This window comes from Xenopus tropicalis, chromosome 6, assembly GCF_000004195.4.
Source record: "Xenopus tropicalis strain Nigerian chromosome 6, UCB_Xtro_10.0, whole genome shotgun sequence".
Classification (NCBI taxonomy): domain Eukaryota; kingdom Metazoa; phylum Chordata; class Amphibia; order Anura; family Pipidae; genus Xenopus; species Xenopus tropicalis.
The window spans coordinates 59,564,847-59,580,216 of NC_030682.2; the positions used below are offsets into that span (position 1 = coordinate 59,564,847).

General features: G+C 35.7%; 1 protein-coding gene across 1 annotated transcript in view; it reads left to right on the forward strand.

Moving 5' to 3' along the window:
• vwc2 (von Willebrand factor C domain containing 2) overlaps positions 1 to 15,370 on the forward strand; it is a 221,697-nt gene that overhangs the window by 13,782 nt on the left and 192,545 nt on the right. Inside the window, exon 2 of the mRNA XM_002933417.4 lies at positions 6,640 to 7,378. Coding sequence (XP_002933463.2) covers positions 6,683 to 7,378 — 696 coding nt within the window. The 5' untranslated portion in view covers positions 6,640 to 6,682. The remainder of the gene's footprint in view (positions 1 to 6,639; positions 7,379 to 15,370) is intronic.

Sequence of the window (15,370 nt, forward strand, 5' to 3'; positions counted from 1 at the left end):
AGCCCCCCTCCCTCAGGAATTGGCTTTAACTTCTGGCTTGTGGGCATGCTCAGTTGTTCTAAGCTCAGATTACTAAACACGCCCCCAGTCTAGCAGCCAGTGAAGAGATGGCATTGTGGGTTCCCATAGAAACTTTAATTTTTTTCTCCTTTCTCTCCTGAGCTCAGCTCAAACAAAGCAGAACTTTGATCAGACAGTTCTGCCTGAGTGAGCCTGTATTCATAATGAAATGTATGCTGAATAAGGGTCTGTGTGTATATGCTGTTTGCAGATTTAAATGTATCGGTTTATGTATCAGAGGAAAAATGGCCACCGGGTGAAAGCTGCTATTTGCTTTAGAAAAATATGATGGTGCTGGCAAGGAGAGGGGATACTGTATATGCAGTACAAATGATGCCATTTGGGTGGGGGAGACATGCCCAACTGATATACATTGTAGGCAAGTGTAGGCTTTACATGTCTCTTTACTTGTGATGTGGCCCACCCTCATCCCACTCCAAAATGCCCCACTGTATATTTTGTTAGGTTATTTACACCAGTACTGTTTTCCCAACTAGTGTAGCCAGTATTGTTTGGCACCAATAATGACAAATATTTTTAAAGTAATAACTTATATTTTATAAATTATAAAATTGTGTATTTCAAGGTGCTTTTTCTATTTGTCCTTTGTTCCTTTTTTTAATATAACTGCACAAAAAAGAATATAATAGTATAGTAGTTCACAAATAATACTAACAATACTAAAAAATGTATTGTATAGCATTTTACTGTGCAATTTCTACTATATTTTAAAATCACAATGCACTTTCTAGATTCATATTCTATCCTATGGCAGTGACTGATGATATATAAAACAAAACATGATTTTATACATCAGAACTGAATGGCCAATTTGTATTCTCAAACACCTTTACTTCTTTATAAACATTGCTACAGAAAAACAAAGATATAGAGATGCATAATACAGTAAAAGGCCATTACAGATCTCTATACAAGTTAAGATAAATTTTAGATTATATTTTGTAGGAGTGATAAATGCAGCACTTAATATAACTTCTTAATGTTTTTCTGCCATGAAGGCACAGAGACTTGTAAAGACTGCATAAATAAGATCCATTCAGTACTGCTTTACATACCCATTTTATAACTGCAGAGCTGACTGAAAGATTTATGGATTGTTTCTGTGTATCAGCATTTCACTGTAGACTTAATTAAGCATGAATCTGAAAAAGGTACATTAAATAATAAGAAGCATTACATTTGTGTTATTCTGAGCCGCATATTCAATGTTAATACATCTGGCCATTTCAGTCTGGTGTATATATATATTTAATTATCTTGTTCTAAACACAGAGGCCATGCTAAGAATTCCCTGTCCCCAATTTATGTGTATAAGGGCGGGTAGGTATTCAGTTACTTGCCTACTTGGTAAGGAAAAACAACCCAACAGATTTAAGCTGTTATTGAGGCAATTGGTGGTTCTCCAAAGTATAGGGCTAAATTAAATATTTATGGTAGATCGCAGTTTTAACATAATATTTTATTTAGTAAATTGAGAGAACTGGTTATGGGTCTGAATACTATATTAAGTGTTCGATAATTAAGAAAGTAATTTCGCATGCGTTACTACTCATATTACATGCACAAAAATCCTGATTATCGCAAAGCGTTATTTCCATTGCATTGAGGTAATTATTGAATAGAAATAATACTAACGCATAATTCACAGACATATTTGAAGTGTTAAAAGCATAAAACGTGGAGATAATTACTGTCGTTAATTCTCAAAATATAAAAAGTGATAATATTTTTAACGCATGCTATAAATATCACTTGTTTTTCGGCCTTTAGTGAATCGGCCCCTATATACTTTACAGTCTATGTTTTTTATTTGCCAAATAATAATATTTAATATATATAATAGCCTCAGCTAAATCCAACAGAAAATGTTTTCATTTGATATATATATCTGAAGTTCAGCTGAGACTGCTCATTATTATTTGGAAAATTTCCAGGAAATGAAGACTGTAAAGGAAACATTTTTTCCATCGCTGAGATATAAAATTTCACATAAATACTAGATGGGTGTGCAATTACTATAGTATAACTGAGTGATACAAAAAATTCCATTGCTCATGAACAGCTACATTGTTAGATGTTATTTCTATTTATTAAAAAAAGGTACTGTGACCTACCAATTTATGGCAGCATTCAGTTTTCTATAGTTCAGCCTTACTGTCTGGCAACAATGGCTCCTGCCTGACAGAACTAATTGACAATCACATACACCTTGTACAGCAGAAGGTTTACAGAGGAAAATTATTGTAGAGAGTGTAAGATCGTGTTTAAAAACATAGAGACACTGTCAAGTATAGCTAAATAAGAGGTAAATGGAACAGGGTTTCTAACTAAATTGGTTAGTATTACTGGAAAAGACTCATTTGCTATGTTTCTTTGACCTAGTTAGCCATAGCTTACATTTTTTAACATTATATTGACTTTACTTGTCCTACTCATAAAGAAAATGAATTTTTTATATACAATAAGAGTTATTTTTCAGAGTTAATTTTTTGCATTAAAAAACATGAAATTGAATAATGATTAAAAAAAAAAAACATGAATTTTCAAAATGTATCAAAAGAAAAATATGGGGCCATCTTAAAGCTTGCAATGTATAACTAGTTGTTCTAGTTACATTTTCAACAAGTCAATTTTAGCTTTTTGAGTTGTTTTTTTTAAATGTGAGCTTTGTGACCCATTAAAAATTATGTGAAAATTATGAATTGGAAGTATTCATTTTTGTAACAGTTTTATTCAATTGTGTTTTTTTTTTTTTTTTTTTTGAAAGGTGTTTATTTTTCATTTTGAAGACAATACAACACATAAAAACATTGGCTACAACAATGTAGCTGTTAACTTTTGCAGTCAAGTTAGCAAGGTACAGTACACTTATTTATTGTTGTTTTATTGTTTCAGATATTACTGAATCGTATTCATTTACCATAGCTTTCTATTGGTCTGGACTCAATTATTTCTGTTAGTTGGTAGTTGCATTTCAGATTTGCGGGTTCTGCTTTGGGCTTAATTACTGGGGGGGGGGTTCCGGTATAGTTAGTGTGGGGTTGGCATCTAGCCATGGGGTCCATATTTTATCGAATTTTTGTGGGGTGCCTCTTGCTAGGTACGTTAGTTTTATAAGTGGCACTGTTTTGTTGATCTGCCCATAGTTTTAAGTCTAGTTGGGGTGATATATACTTGGTGGTAGAATTTGAATTGTATAACTCTATCCCTAGTGGCTATGAGGAAGTCGTATATGTGGTCCGTTGCTTCTTCCCATTGTTCCTCGTTTAGTTGTGGGAGTATCTGGTTCCATTTCGTTTTTGCTTTATCAAATGGGGAGGGTGTTACTTTCAGTATGACCTTGTACAGTTGGGAGAGGAGTTTCTTCCCTCCCGGATCCCAGAGTCTAGTTTCCCATGGGGTTGAGCCCGTGTCAATTTTTAGTGAACCAAATTGTGCTTTAAATACGTGCCTTAATTGAAGGTATCTAAAGAACTGCAAGTTTGGCTTTTCCAATTTCTCTTTAAGTGTATTAAATTGGGCAAAGTTACCATCAATTACCACATCCGACAGCCATTTTACCCCATTGGCTGGCCAGTATTGAAAATCAGGCAATTCTTTAAAGTGTTGCAAGTTAGTATTATTCCATAGTGGCATTTGTAGTGAGTGACCCTTAATATTTATTCTGTTTTGCTTTACCAGTTTAGCCCATGCTGCCATTGGGGTGGTAAGTACTTCTGGGAGAGGTATTATATCCCTCTTTTTCCTATACGGTGCATTGCGGAGTGCTTCCAGTGAGCCAATTAGATTCCCATGTAGTGCTGTGAGTGGGTTGTCAGGATCTGGATTGAACCAGTTGTGTAGGTAGGTTAGCTGGCTAGCTATATAATATAGCTGCATATTGGGAAGTGCTAGCCCACCTAGTTGATATGGTGCTGTGAGTGTGCGCCATCCCACTCTCGATGCTTTGTTGGCCCATATAAAGGAACCCAGTACCTTATTCACTTGGTTGAAAAATTTGTTTATGATGTATACCGGGAAATTGTGTAGTGGGTATATGAATTTGGGGAGGTAAATCATCTTGAACACATTAATTCTTCCCCAGAGCGTTAATGGTAGTTTTACCCAATGTACCACATCATTCCTAAATTTGGTCAGGATTGGCTCCAAGTTCTTGTCATAATATTTATTATTCCCTGGTAACCTCGATGCCTAGGTATCTAAACTGCCGGACCCATTTCAGGCCTTGTAGCGTGCCTTCCTGCTCCGGCCCTGATAATGCCAGAAGGTGACATTTTTGTCTGTTTATTTTGAGGCCGCTATAAGTACTATATATATCTAGAGTTTTGAGGGCTTGTGTGAGTGAGTTGTTGTAGTCTGCCAGAAAGAGTACTAGGTCATCTGCGTATAACGCTATTTTTTCCTCAATCTGCCCCACCTGGAAGCCTTTGATTAATGGGTTTCTACAGATTGCAATAGCCAGCAGCTCTATTACCAGTGAGAAGAGCAGAGGGGACATCGGGCATCCCTGCCTAGTTCCATTGTGCAGTTCTATTTTGTCTATTTTACCCGGATTCGGGCGTTGGGCTTTTGGTATAGTAGCTGGATCCATGTAATATAGTTAGGGCCAATCCCAAATTTTGCTAAGATTGCCCAGAGGAAGTCCCAGTTAACTGTGTCAAAGACTTTAGTTATATCGAGGGATGCCAGAAGTCCCCCCCCCCTGCATTCGCTTTGCGTTTTGCACATGTGTAAATACCTGTCTCAGGTTTATGGACGTTGTTTTGTTTGGCATGAAGCCACATTGATTAATATGTATTAGTGCCGGCACGACTTTGAGAAGCCTATTGGCCAACACTTTTGCCAGGATTTTTGCGTCAGTATTGATTAACGATATTGGGCGGTAGGAGTCGCAGTTAGTTGGGTCTTTGCCCTGTTTGTGAATTAGGGTTATGATTGCATCATAGAATGTGTCTGGCAGAGAATGGGTTATAAGTGCTTCGTTGAATACTTTTGTTAGTAAGGGTGTGATTTTCTTTCCTAACAGTTTATACCAAGCTACTGGCAGTCCGTCTGGTCCAGGGGTTTTATTTGTTGGTAGTCCGCTAATGACTGCTTCAGTTTCTTGTGGTGTGATAGGGGAGTCCATAGATAGTCTCTATTCAATTGTGTTTTATAATCAGATTTTTTAATATATAAGGTAACATCTGCATTCTTATAAAATGTGAGTTTAGCCAAAGTAGAAAACAATTGCTAGAAGTGAGCTTTGCAGGCTGTAAATGGTATGTCCCATTGATGTACCACTATTTCTGGGCCCAGCCAAATTGTTTTGTTTAGCTCTGGTGCTCTAGTGATATATAGCTGCACTGCGAGGTCCATGAATGTAATGTCCTATATGCATTTCAACCTTTACACATAAAGTTCATTTTATCTGCATTTAGCTTCATCTCAATGCATGATTTTATATTTTAAATATTTAAGTGCTACAGATGCTTTTAACACAACGTACTGCAATAGAAAAACAGGACTGTCACATGAGGTTACATTTTAACATGGACAGATTAAAATAACTGGTATGCCAATAAATGAAAAAAAAACAAAACCTCCTATTCCTTTTGTTTTTGTGTTAATAGCCCTTTAATAACCAGAAACTCATAAGGCCACATTGCTTAAAAGTCATCCAATCAATATTTGAATCCTTCCCATTAGTTTACCTGCAGTTATATTCATGTAGAGTCCTCTAGTAAATACCTAGCAGATTAGGGGTGCGATTCCAATTAAATTCTATACAACAATGGGGCTTCAAGATACCACACTGCTTTCAAACCCTTTATTGCCTCTGACAATTCAATTTCATGATAGTCAGCTTTAATAAGTACCTATTCTGCTGGTACAGTACATAAGTGTTCTGGGAGAGACCCTAGCCTTGAAATCACTGCAACTTCGGAATGAAAATGACATTTTGAGTTGTAACTTGCAACTCCCTGCACAATAATGAATCCATATTTGAACAATGATGAAAAATAACCATGCATAAAGGCTTGAGAGATTGTAGACCTGTTGAAAATGATGTGTACTGTAGAATGCAAATTTATTTTGTTCTACATTTTTATTCAAATTACTTTATATATTAAGTTTTTTTTAATAAATAAGCACATATTCTAGTTTAGTTTTTTTTAAGTTTATTCAAATGAAATAAAATAAAATGTAAAATTGTGACAATTTTTGATAAATGCCTCACTTATGTTCCTTTTAAAAATGCTGCAACCACATTTTTTCTCTTCATGCTGATTACTATGACTATGATTACTCTAGTGCAAAGTGCAGCAAACTTTTTCTATTTTTAAATGAGAGAACTACAAAATATAGTAGAATAACAGTATTTTAATAGGATCTTTGTCATCAGCAAAATGTGCAATGACTTTGAGCTTTGTATGATATACAACTGCTGATGTGTAAATTTCAGACAGTTGCTGTAAGCATTGATTCGAAATACCTTTATTTAGAATATATTGAACGTCTGTATTTGCCAAAAGAAATTATGTAAACTGACCAACTGACCCAACTTTATTTTTTTAGGACCTTTGAATGAAGGAGCCTATACTTGGTGGCGTGGTAGGCAATGCCCGGTTCCACTGTAATGGCCATTGGAGCGCTCTCTAGTTCACTTCTTGTAACATGTTGCCTGATGCTTGTCCTCTCCAGCCCAACTATTTATGTAGAAAATCTTACAAAGGCACAGGATCAGGAGGAATGGAAATCTAGCCAAACGAAAAGAGACAACGAAGGACGTGAAGCTCAAGGAGAGACAAGGTTTGTAAAAAATTATGAGAATAAATTAGAGGGAGATGAAACAATTAGAGACTGGAAAAGCAAAATAAACAGAAATGTTACCAACAAGGATTTTGTAACTAGGCAAAAACAATCATTAGGCACCAAAAGCCTAAGTATCAATTCTCAGATCATACCAACACAAGTACAATCAGATGGTGTAGAGGATGAACGTCTTGAGGACATTCCAGATGTTGTTGCAACCCAAGAAACTGCAGAGGAATATGTGTATCCAGACTATCGGGGAAAGGGCTGTGTTGATGAGAGTGGGTTTGTGTATGCTATTGGGGAGAAATTTTCACCGGGGCCTTCAACTTGTCCTTGCCTTTGCACTGAGGAGGGACCTCTTTGTATTCAGCCAGAGTGTCCTAAGCTTCACCCAAGGTGCATTCAAGTGGATACAAGCCAGTGCTGCCCACAGTGCAAGGAAAGGAAGAATTACTGTGATTTTCGAGGAAAAACATATCAGTCCTTGGAAGAATTTATGGTATGACTTTTATTATCTTTTTATTAATACATTTCAGCAACTTGAAAGCATTGCGTATGATTTATAATTTTATAAATAGGGTTCTGTTAGATAAATGCACTTTACAGTAAAATTAACTTGCATTAGCCAATGAGCTACATAGCATGTAAACACAGTGTAACTGTATCATGACAGGTGTTTGTCAACAATCTCCTTTTTCTACCAGTTTACACAACTTATTTTTAAAAAATATTAAAAGATATGTTTATATAGATGATGTAATAGTAGTAATGAATTAAATTTTTGCGCCAGGCATGGATTTACTAACGGATTTTTTTCCCAAAACAGGTGCAAAAATTTGGAGTGGAAAAATTTGGCATGCAACAACAAAAAAAATTGCGCATGCGTTATTTTTTTAACAAGTGCAACAATTTTTTTTGATATGCCCCATTTTCCGCGTTTTGTGAATTTTTCACCGCTTCACAAATGTTTTCATAGTTTTCGCTCATAACTATGTAATAGCTATTTTTGTTGTGTGTTTTATAATATAGCATTCACTATATTTATATTGTTCTTCACTTAGCAGTGAATGGTGGGTGATCTTAGGTCATATTATATATATATATATATATATATATATATATATATATATATATATATATATATATATATATATAATATGTGCGTATGTGTGTGTGTGAACCCTGTCTTCTTTGGTTTTTGAATATTTTAGTAAAATATCTGTACTTTCTGAAGACGAAAGCACTAATAAAAAACTTTTTAAAGGCAAATAACCAAAATCAATATAAACCATTGTTGTTTTACGAATTAAGGGCCAGTAACACCATAGAAGGTAATATCTGTTTGTCTAGCACATACAAATAAAGCTACAACAGCTTACCTTGGGAGTCCATCAGGATATGCTTGAAGTTGTAGTTTCACAACAGCTGGAGGGCTACAGGTGAGGCACATACAGTATGAACTAATAAGATGCTGAAAACACTAAAACTATAAATAAGGAATTCTCAGAGCCATAATCACTCAGCAAACCTGCAATAAATTGTAACCTTTTCTTGGCACATTCACTTAATATTGGGCTGTATTTACAGGAGATGTGTGTTCTCAGAGTAATATTGATACTGGGAACTGGGAACAGAGCAGTGCCTCCACCTAGTGGACACTGAGGAACACACCTCTAGGGTATTTCCACTAGGAAATAATCACATGGTTTGCAGCAATATTAAACTTTATATAACTTTTGAAATAGAAAGTAGAACAGCTTTAGGGATGACTGATAATCCTGTCCTGAGGAACTTGTGCAGTCTATCCACTGCTGGCACAGTCTCTGTACTTTGCCAGCCCCAACTTGAATCCGGATAGACCCCAACCCTTAATTCAGTTCATTCCCTTCCCCAAGAGCTCTTTAGTCCCCCCAGGTAGCGCTACCTGCCCCAGAGTACCTTCCCTGTTGAAAAGGTGGCTGCTCCCATGTAGCAGGCAAACGGGCAATACCTGTTCACTCCAGGGGACACACACAGAGAGTTCCACAGAGGACTTTATACACCCTGGCAGCCCAGCAGACTTTTATTCCTTTTAGTCTGAACTCACAACAGTTTGTACTGGCTGCTCACTCTAGCGCTCTCTCTCTGCACTGGCAAACAACAGCAGGGGCTCCCTTTATAAACTGCTGGGCCCACCCCTAGATTTTTGGCTCCAAAGCTTAGGCACACCTCTCCCAGACGTGCACTGGGGCAGCCAGCCAACCGCATCCCTCCCCAGGCTGTAGCTAGGTTGGATGAGATCACAGACTGAGAAACAGGGGACAGGGTTCTCTGATCCCCTACAAAATGTTATAATGCTATCTGGAAATTGAATGATACATGCCTAGAGCTAGAACAAACCTGAGATCTGAGTTAATCAAAAGGCTGTACCAGGGAAGACTATTTTACTTGTGGAAGGCACTGGAGCTTAAGGAGCCATAAGTGAAGCAGTGTGTGAAAGTAATTGTTTGGAAGTTGCTCTTTTTGGTAACATGCTTTATTTTGCCCTGGGTATTAGTTGAAATGAGAATAAATGGTTAGACATAAAAATCTGCAGCACTTCTGCCATCATTTTTTCTACTGATAAGATTTTTTATATTATTAATATTATTATTTTTGTATTAGGTACATCTCAAGGTGCAGACCAGTTATCTGTAGTTTATTAAAGTGATACTGACAGCCAATTCAATTTTTTTTTCCTTGAATAGAAAAAAAAAAAAAAAACTGAATCCTCCCAGTTTAAGACGTAGTCCTTTTGACAGATTGAGAAGCTACAGTCTGGCTGCCAGACAGTCGGGTTTAGGATCTTCAGTAAGATTTATGTAGAGAAACAGGACTTTTAGGAAAAAACAGTCAACATGACCTATAGGTAGGTTTGGAAGTAGGTTCATATTTTTAAAAGAAATTTTTTGGTGTCAGTATCACTTTAAGATAAGCACAAGACATTGTTCTGTGCCAAGTTATTGTCAATTGGAGTACACTGTCAGTTTCTAAGGAGCACTTGTTTTGTCACAGTAGAGGTAGCATTTCTTCACAAAAACTTAAGGACACATGAGTAATAGTTGTTTGCTAAAGTTCCAATGCTACTAATGGGTGGGGCAGAATCATCACAGACTATATAATGCTTTTCTAAGATGTGTGTGTAACCACAGGATTGTACAGGTATGGGATCTGTTATCCAGAATGCTCAGGACCTGGGGTTTTCCAGATAATGGATCTTTCCATAATTTGGATCTCCATAACTCAAGTCTGCTAAAAATCATTTATATACTGAATAAACCCAATAGGCTTGTTTTGTCTCCAATAAGGATTAATTATATCTTAGTTGGGATCAAGTACAAGGTACTGTTTTATTATTACAGAGAAAAAGGAAATCATTTTCAAAAATTAGAGTTATTTGTTAATAATGGAGTCTATGGAAGATGGCCTTTCCATAATTCCGAACTTTCTGGATGACGGGTATCCGGATAAAATATCCCATATCTGTACTTTTATCTTTCTCTTGTGTATAGTTTGTTGGAAAGACGTGGTTTGATATACTTATATGGTTTATGGCTAAAGCAAGATGCAACGTGGACATTTAGTTTTGCTATCAATTTTTTTTTTTTTACAGATTTCTGTATATGAGCAGCTAATAACTAAATGTATGATAAGTGACAGTTAACATTAATGATCATTTTTAGCTTTGCAGATAACATAATCCATAAAATAATTTATCATACCATTGGTTGTTTTAGATCACAAATAGCATATCCAACAGATCATGTGCATTCCTTGATAGTATTTGTCATTTGGTTTTCTCATTAATCTGCCTATAGCTACCATCAATGCTCAGACTGATATGTCTAGGACCAGAAAAATATTGACCTGTTTTAAAAACAATATAGAAAGGTTGAATGTCAAATCAGAAAGTACAGAAAATCAGTAATACATAGGGGCACATTTACTAATCCACGGACGTCCGAAATGCGTCCGAATGTGTTTTTTTCGTAATGATCGGTACATTGGGATTTTTTCATAAATTGTCGCGACTTTTTCGTAGCCATTACGGCTTTTTCGCAAATTGTCGCAACTTTTTTGTAGCGTTACGACTTGCGCAAATTGTCGCAACTTTTTCGTAGCCGTCGCGGCGAGTACGAAAGTTTCGGATTCATTCAAGCTTCAGTATCGTGACTTTCCTAGGGCAGAGTGCCATTGAGTCCTATGGGAGGCTTCCAAAATCATGCAAAGTCTGAAAGTTTTGCCCGCCGTTTACGAACGCTCAATACGAAAAAGTTGCGACAATATACAAGCAAATCGTAACGGCTACGAAAAAGTTGCGACTTTTCATGCAAGTCGTAATGGCTACGAAAAAGTTGCGACAATTTACGAAAAAGTAACGGTGACGAAAAAAATCGCAAATAATACGAAAAAGTCGCAAAATGTTCGTTTCCAATCTGAATTTTTCCCATTTGGATTCGGATTCATGGATTAGTAAATCAGCCCCATAATGTAGCACGTGTAGCCTGGTTGCCATTTTAAAGTCAACAAAGCATACAAAATATCTTAAAAGTTTGCCATTGCCTACTCTGTTTTCAAAGTAAGTTCTAAATATAAATTATGGGATTAAACTTAAAAGACATAGATCTTTCTACTTCAATAAGTTCTATGTCATTTACATTAAAAAAATCCCACAGGTTGTGCAGCTTTTTATCTGGGAATTGGAATAAAAGTAATTAACTGAAAAAGGTTTCGCAATGGCATGAATGTAATAAAAATTTTTGTTTTTATTACTTTTTTCATTATTTTTGTTTATATTTGTGCCAAAAATATTGCCACTTTCAAACAGGAATTAGATATGCATTATGTGGAAGTTAATGGGGATGTAAAGTCAAAAATCATAATCCTTGTGTTATTTAGACCAAATGAGATACAGTTGCAATATAAACCCATTAATAATTCTCTACAGGTTTTTAATTAGAAATCTTTCTTTTTTTGCATCTTATGTTATTTCCCTGAAATGAGTTCTGATCACAGCTCCTGGAAACCTACAGGGCCAGAGGCTGTCTCGATGTGAAATAAGCAGGGGACTGCTCTGTACCAGACTTGAAAAAAAAACAAAAGCATGGACTGTCCTATACCAGACTTGAAAAAAAAGCACAGGAGTTTAACTGCTTTGCCATCTGATTTTTTAGAACAAGGCTATATACAGTATAAGGCTATATAAAAACGGAGTTAAGATTTTGACTTTACATCCCCTTTAAGTTTGCAATGTACACATGAAATGATTTACTGATGAACAAAAATAAGCCACTATTTACTTGGTACACTGGACATTCATTGCAGAACCTTACATGAGAGTATCTCAGTATCTCTTAGTTTAAATTTAAGGGGATTTGCACACTGTCATCGATTCTAACCACTATAGGCCCTAGCATCTGATAGGGGGAATTATAATTTTCAAAAGAATTCCTTTTTCAAGCTAACTTAGAAAGGATTACAATTGTGTATTTCATGAATACACTTATAAATGGCATGTTTAAGTGTTGTCGGTTGTTTGACTTGGTGCTATGTATAAGGACAGAACTGGAACATAACCTAGGTCGAGATTATTCTTGAAAAATAAAAATGCTTTTCATAGCATATCTTTCCATATCTGTTTTAAATGCAGGGAAGATCCCACAATGAAGATAGATACCTAGATACATGCTCAAGAGGATGGGAGGAATTGGTTGGTCCAGTGCGGGTTTATACATGGATAAAAAATCACATAGTTTGGTCTCTTAACTGTAAAACATAGCCTGTATGGGACCAGCTTAAAGTCATATTAGGAAGAGGAAATGGGGAAGAACTTCTATCCAAGGGGTGATCTATCAGCATTTCATGTATAAAAAAGGCATCATCAGTTTTACACAGTAGTATATTCCATGCTTAGGAGAGCATGATTTCCATTAATAACCCAAGTTAAAAATGATATGCTTTTTCACTCTCACCTAAAAAGTGCACCAAAGTGGATATGTCAGCTTTATTATTATTAGACTACATTTTGGCAGAAAAAGAGCTTCTATGAAAAAAATATTTATTTTAGAAAAATGTATATTTCTTTGTTGATCTATTATTTTCAGCTTGTCTCTTAAACTGTGGCTAGAACAATGTCTCTTTAAAAATTATTCTGTGACAGTTTTAAAGGGTTTTTCGCCCAGAATTCAGGTATCTTCTGAACCTCTTCCTTTGATATTTTACAGGAACTTCTTATACATAAAGGGGCTGATTTACTAAAAAAAATTTTCTGGCCTTCAAAGTTCTATAAACTATGGTATAAATCTGAATTAAACTCTATCATTGTTGTATTCATAAAATGTCACAATAATGCTGTTATTAAGTTTATGTTTTGAAAATCAAAAATTTTTCCATGATCCTCTTTATTTTTCTCAAACAGGAATTGCTCCAGCAGCCATTTTAAGAGCATTGGCGCTCATTCTTGGAAAACATTAATGTGTTTAGGTTTCACCTTGGAACTGGGTGAAATAAAAAACAATTATGGGATTAATATCCCCTTGAAACTGGGTGAAATGGAAAACAATGATGGGATTAATTTCCCCTTGAAACTGGGTGAAACAGAAAACAATGATGGGAATAACTTCCCCTTGAAAATGTGTCAATGACAGGCTGTCTCTGACTATTCTATTACTCTACTATTCTTAGCCTCCATAGGACTCAATGGTTCTCACCAGCTTAAATCTGACGTACTTTTTGTCAGTCAAAAAAAGTCACATAAAATTTTATAATTCTCAAATGTTTGTGTTTTTAAAAAAAAAACTAAAATTTTTCGAGAAAATACTCAAATTATCTCAAATGCCAAACTGCCAAAAAACACATACATGAAAAACATTTAACTTTTCTCAGAAAACCTTAGTTAATTTAAAGACCTACTGAATTAAGGTCCACTGGAGTGGGTCCACTTAAATACCATTGTCAGCATTAAACTAAGGGGCTGATTTACTTACCCACGAACGGGTCGAATGGAGTCCGATTGCGTTTTTTTCGTAATGATCGGTACTTTGCGATTTTTTCGTATGTTTTGCGATTTTTTCGGATTCTGTACGAATTTTTCGGATCCAATACGATTTTTGCGTAAAAACGCGAGTTTTCCTATCCATTACGAAAGTTGCGTAAAAAGTTGCGCATTTTGCGTAGCGTTAAAACTTACGCGAAAAATGCGCAACTTTTCGCGTAAGTTTTAACGCTACGCAAAATGCGCAACTTTTTACGCAACTTTCGTAATGGATACGAAAAACTCGCGTTTTTACGCAAAAATCGTATTGGATCCGAAAAATTCGTACAGAATCCGAAAAAATCGCAAAACATACGAAAAAGTCGCAAAATATTCGTTTTCAAGTCGGAACTTTTCCAATTCGGGTCGGATTCGTGGGTTAGTAAATCAGCCCCTAAGACTTATGTTTAGAAAACAGTTTATGGTTATCCAAAAAACTGTAGAAAATGCCATTGTGCTTGTAAAATACAGTAGATATTAAAGTGAGATCTTGGTATTTAATCAACTACAGAAGACTTACATTTTGCTAGTTTTATTTTATTGATTTATATGCAGCTTTTTGCAAGACAGTAAAGAGCTTAGAATGCCCCATTTCTGGTCTATTGCCAAAGGTTAGCCTATACGGTTGAAAAATATGGGCCAGGGTAGGGCAGAGAAGTCATAATCCAGCCATCATTGCTGCTGTAGTCTTTATATTACTATAAAGAAAGGCGAAATGGTAAAAAGATCCCTACACAAGCCTCTTATATTTAAGACTTTACAAATCTTTCTTAAGATGAAAATGTCATGTCCATCATTTTTTCATTACCTTCAAAACCTGTGAGTCTTTCAATTTTTTAGGGATGGCAGAAACTTTCATTGCAGTGAGAAATGAAGAACAGGAACAGCACAATATATTTCATTTGTTACATAATATATTGTCATTGAGGCTAATGGCTGTATCTGGTCAAGGATTGTGACCTACTGCACCATTATGTTACTCAGAAGAAAACTGGATTCAGCTTCAATAAAATGCATTTCAGGACAGAATTCTGCTTTGCGCAATTTTTTCTCTTGAAATCTTGCAGAAATGTCAGAATTTGGAATATGTTGAACATATCCATCCATGTGCTCTTGTGATTATTTATACATAGATTTAAGCAGCCATCTATGAAACACAAAAACTTACCCATGCTCTCTAAATTATTCAGTTGCTATGTCAGCTAAACAGAATGCATCAGTGGTCTTGTTCTCGTGTATAGCAGCTGTATAAAACAGTGTATATATCACTCAGATCTAATGTGAAGAACAAGGCACATGAGACTTTGGGGAAGCTTGACTTGTCAAACAAGAATAAAAGAACACAATGAAACAATTATATAATTCTATGAATGTACACAATCAATTAGTAAATACAGTTAAGTGAATTAACTATCATTATAAATTAGAATGTTTTGTCCT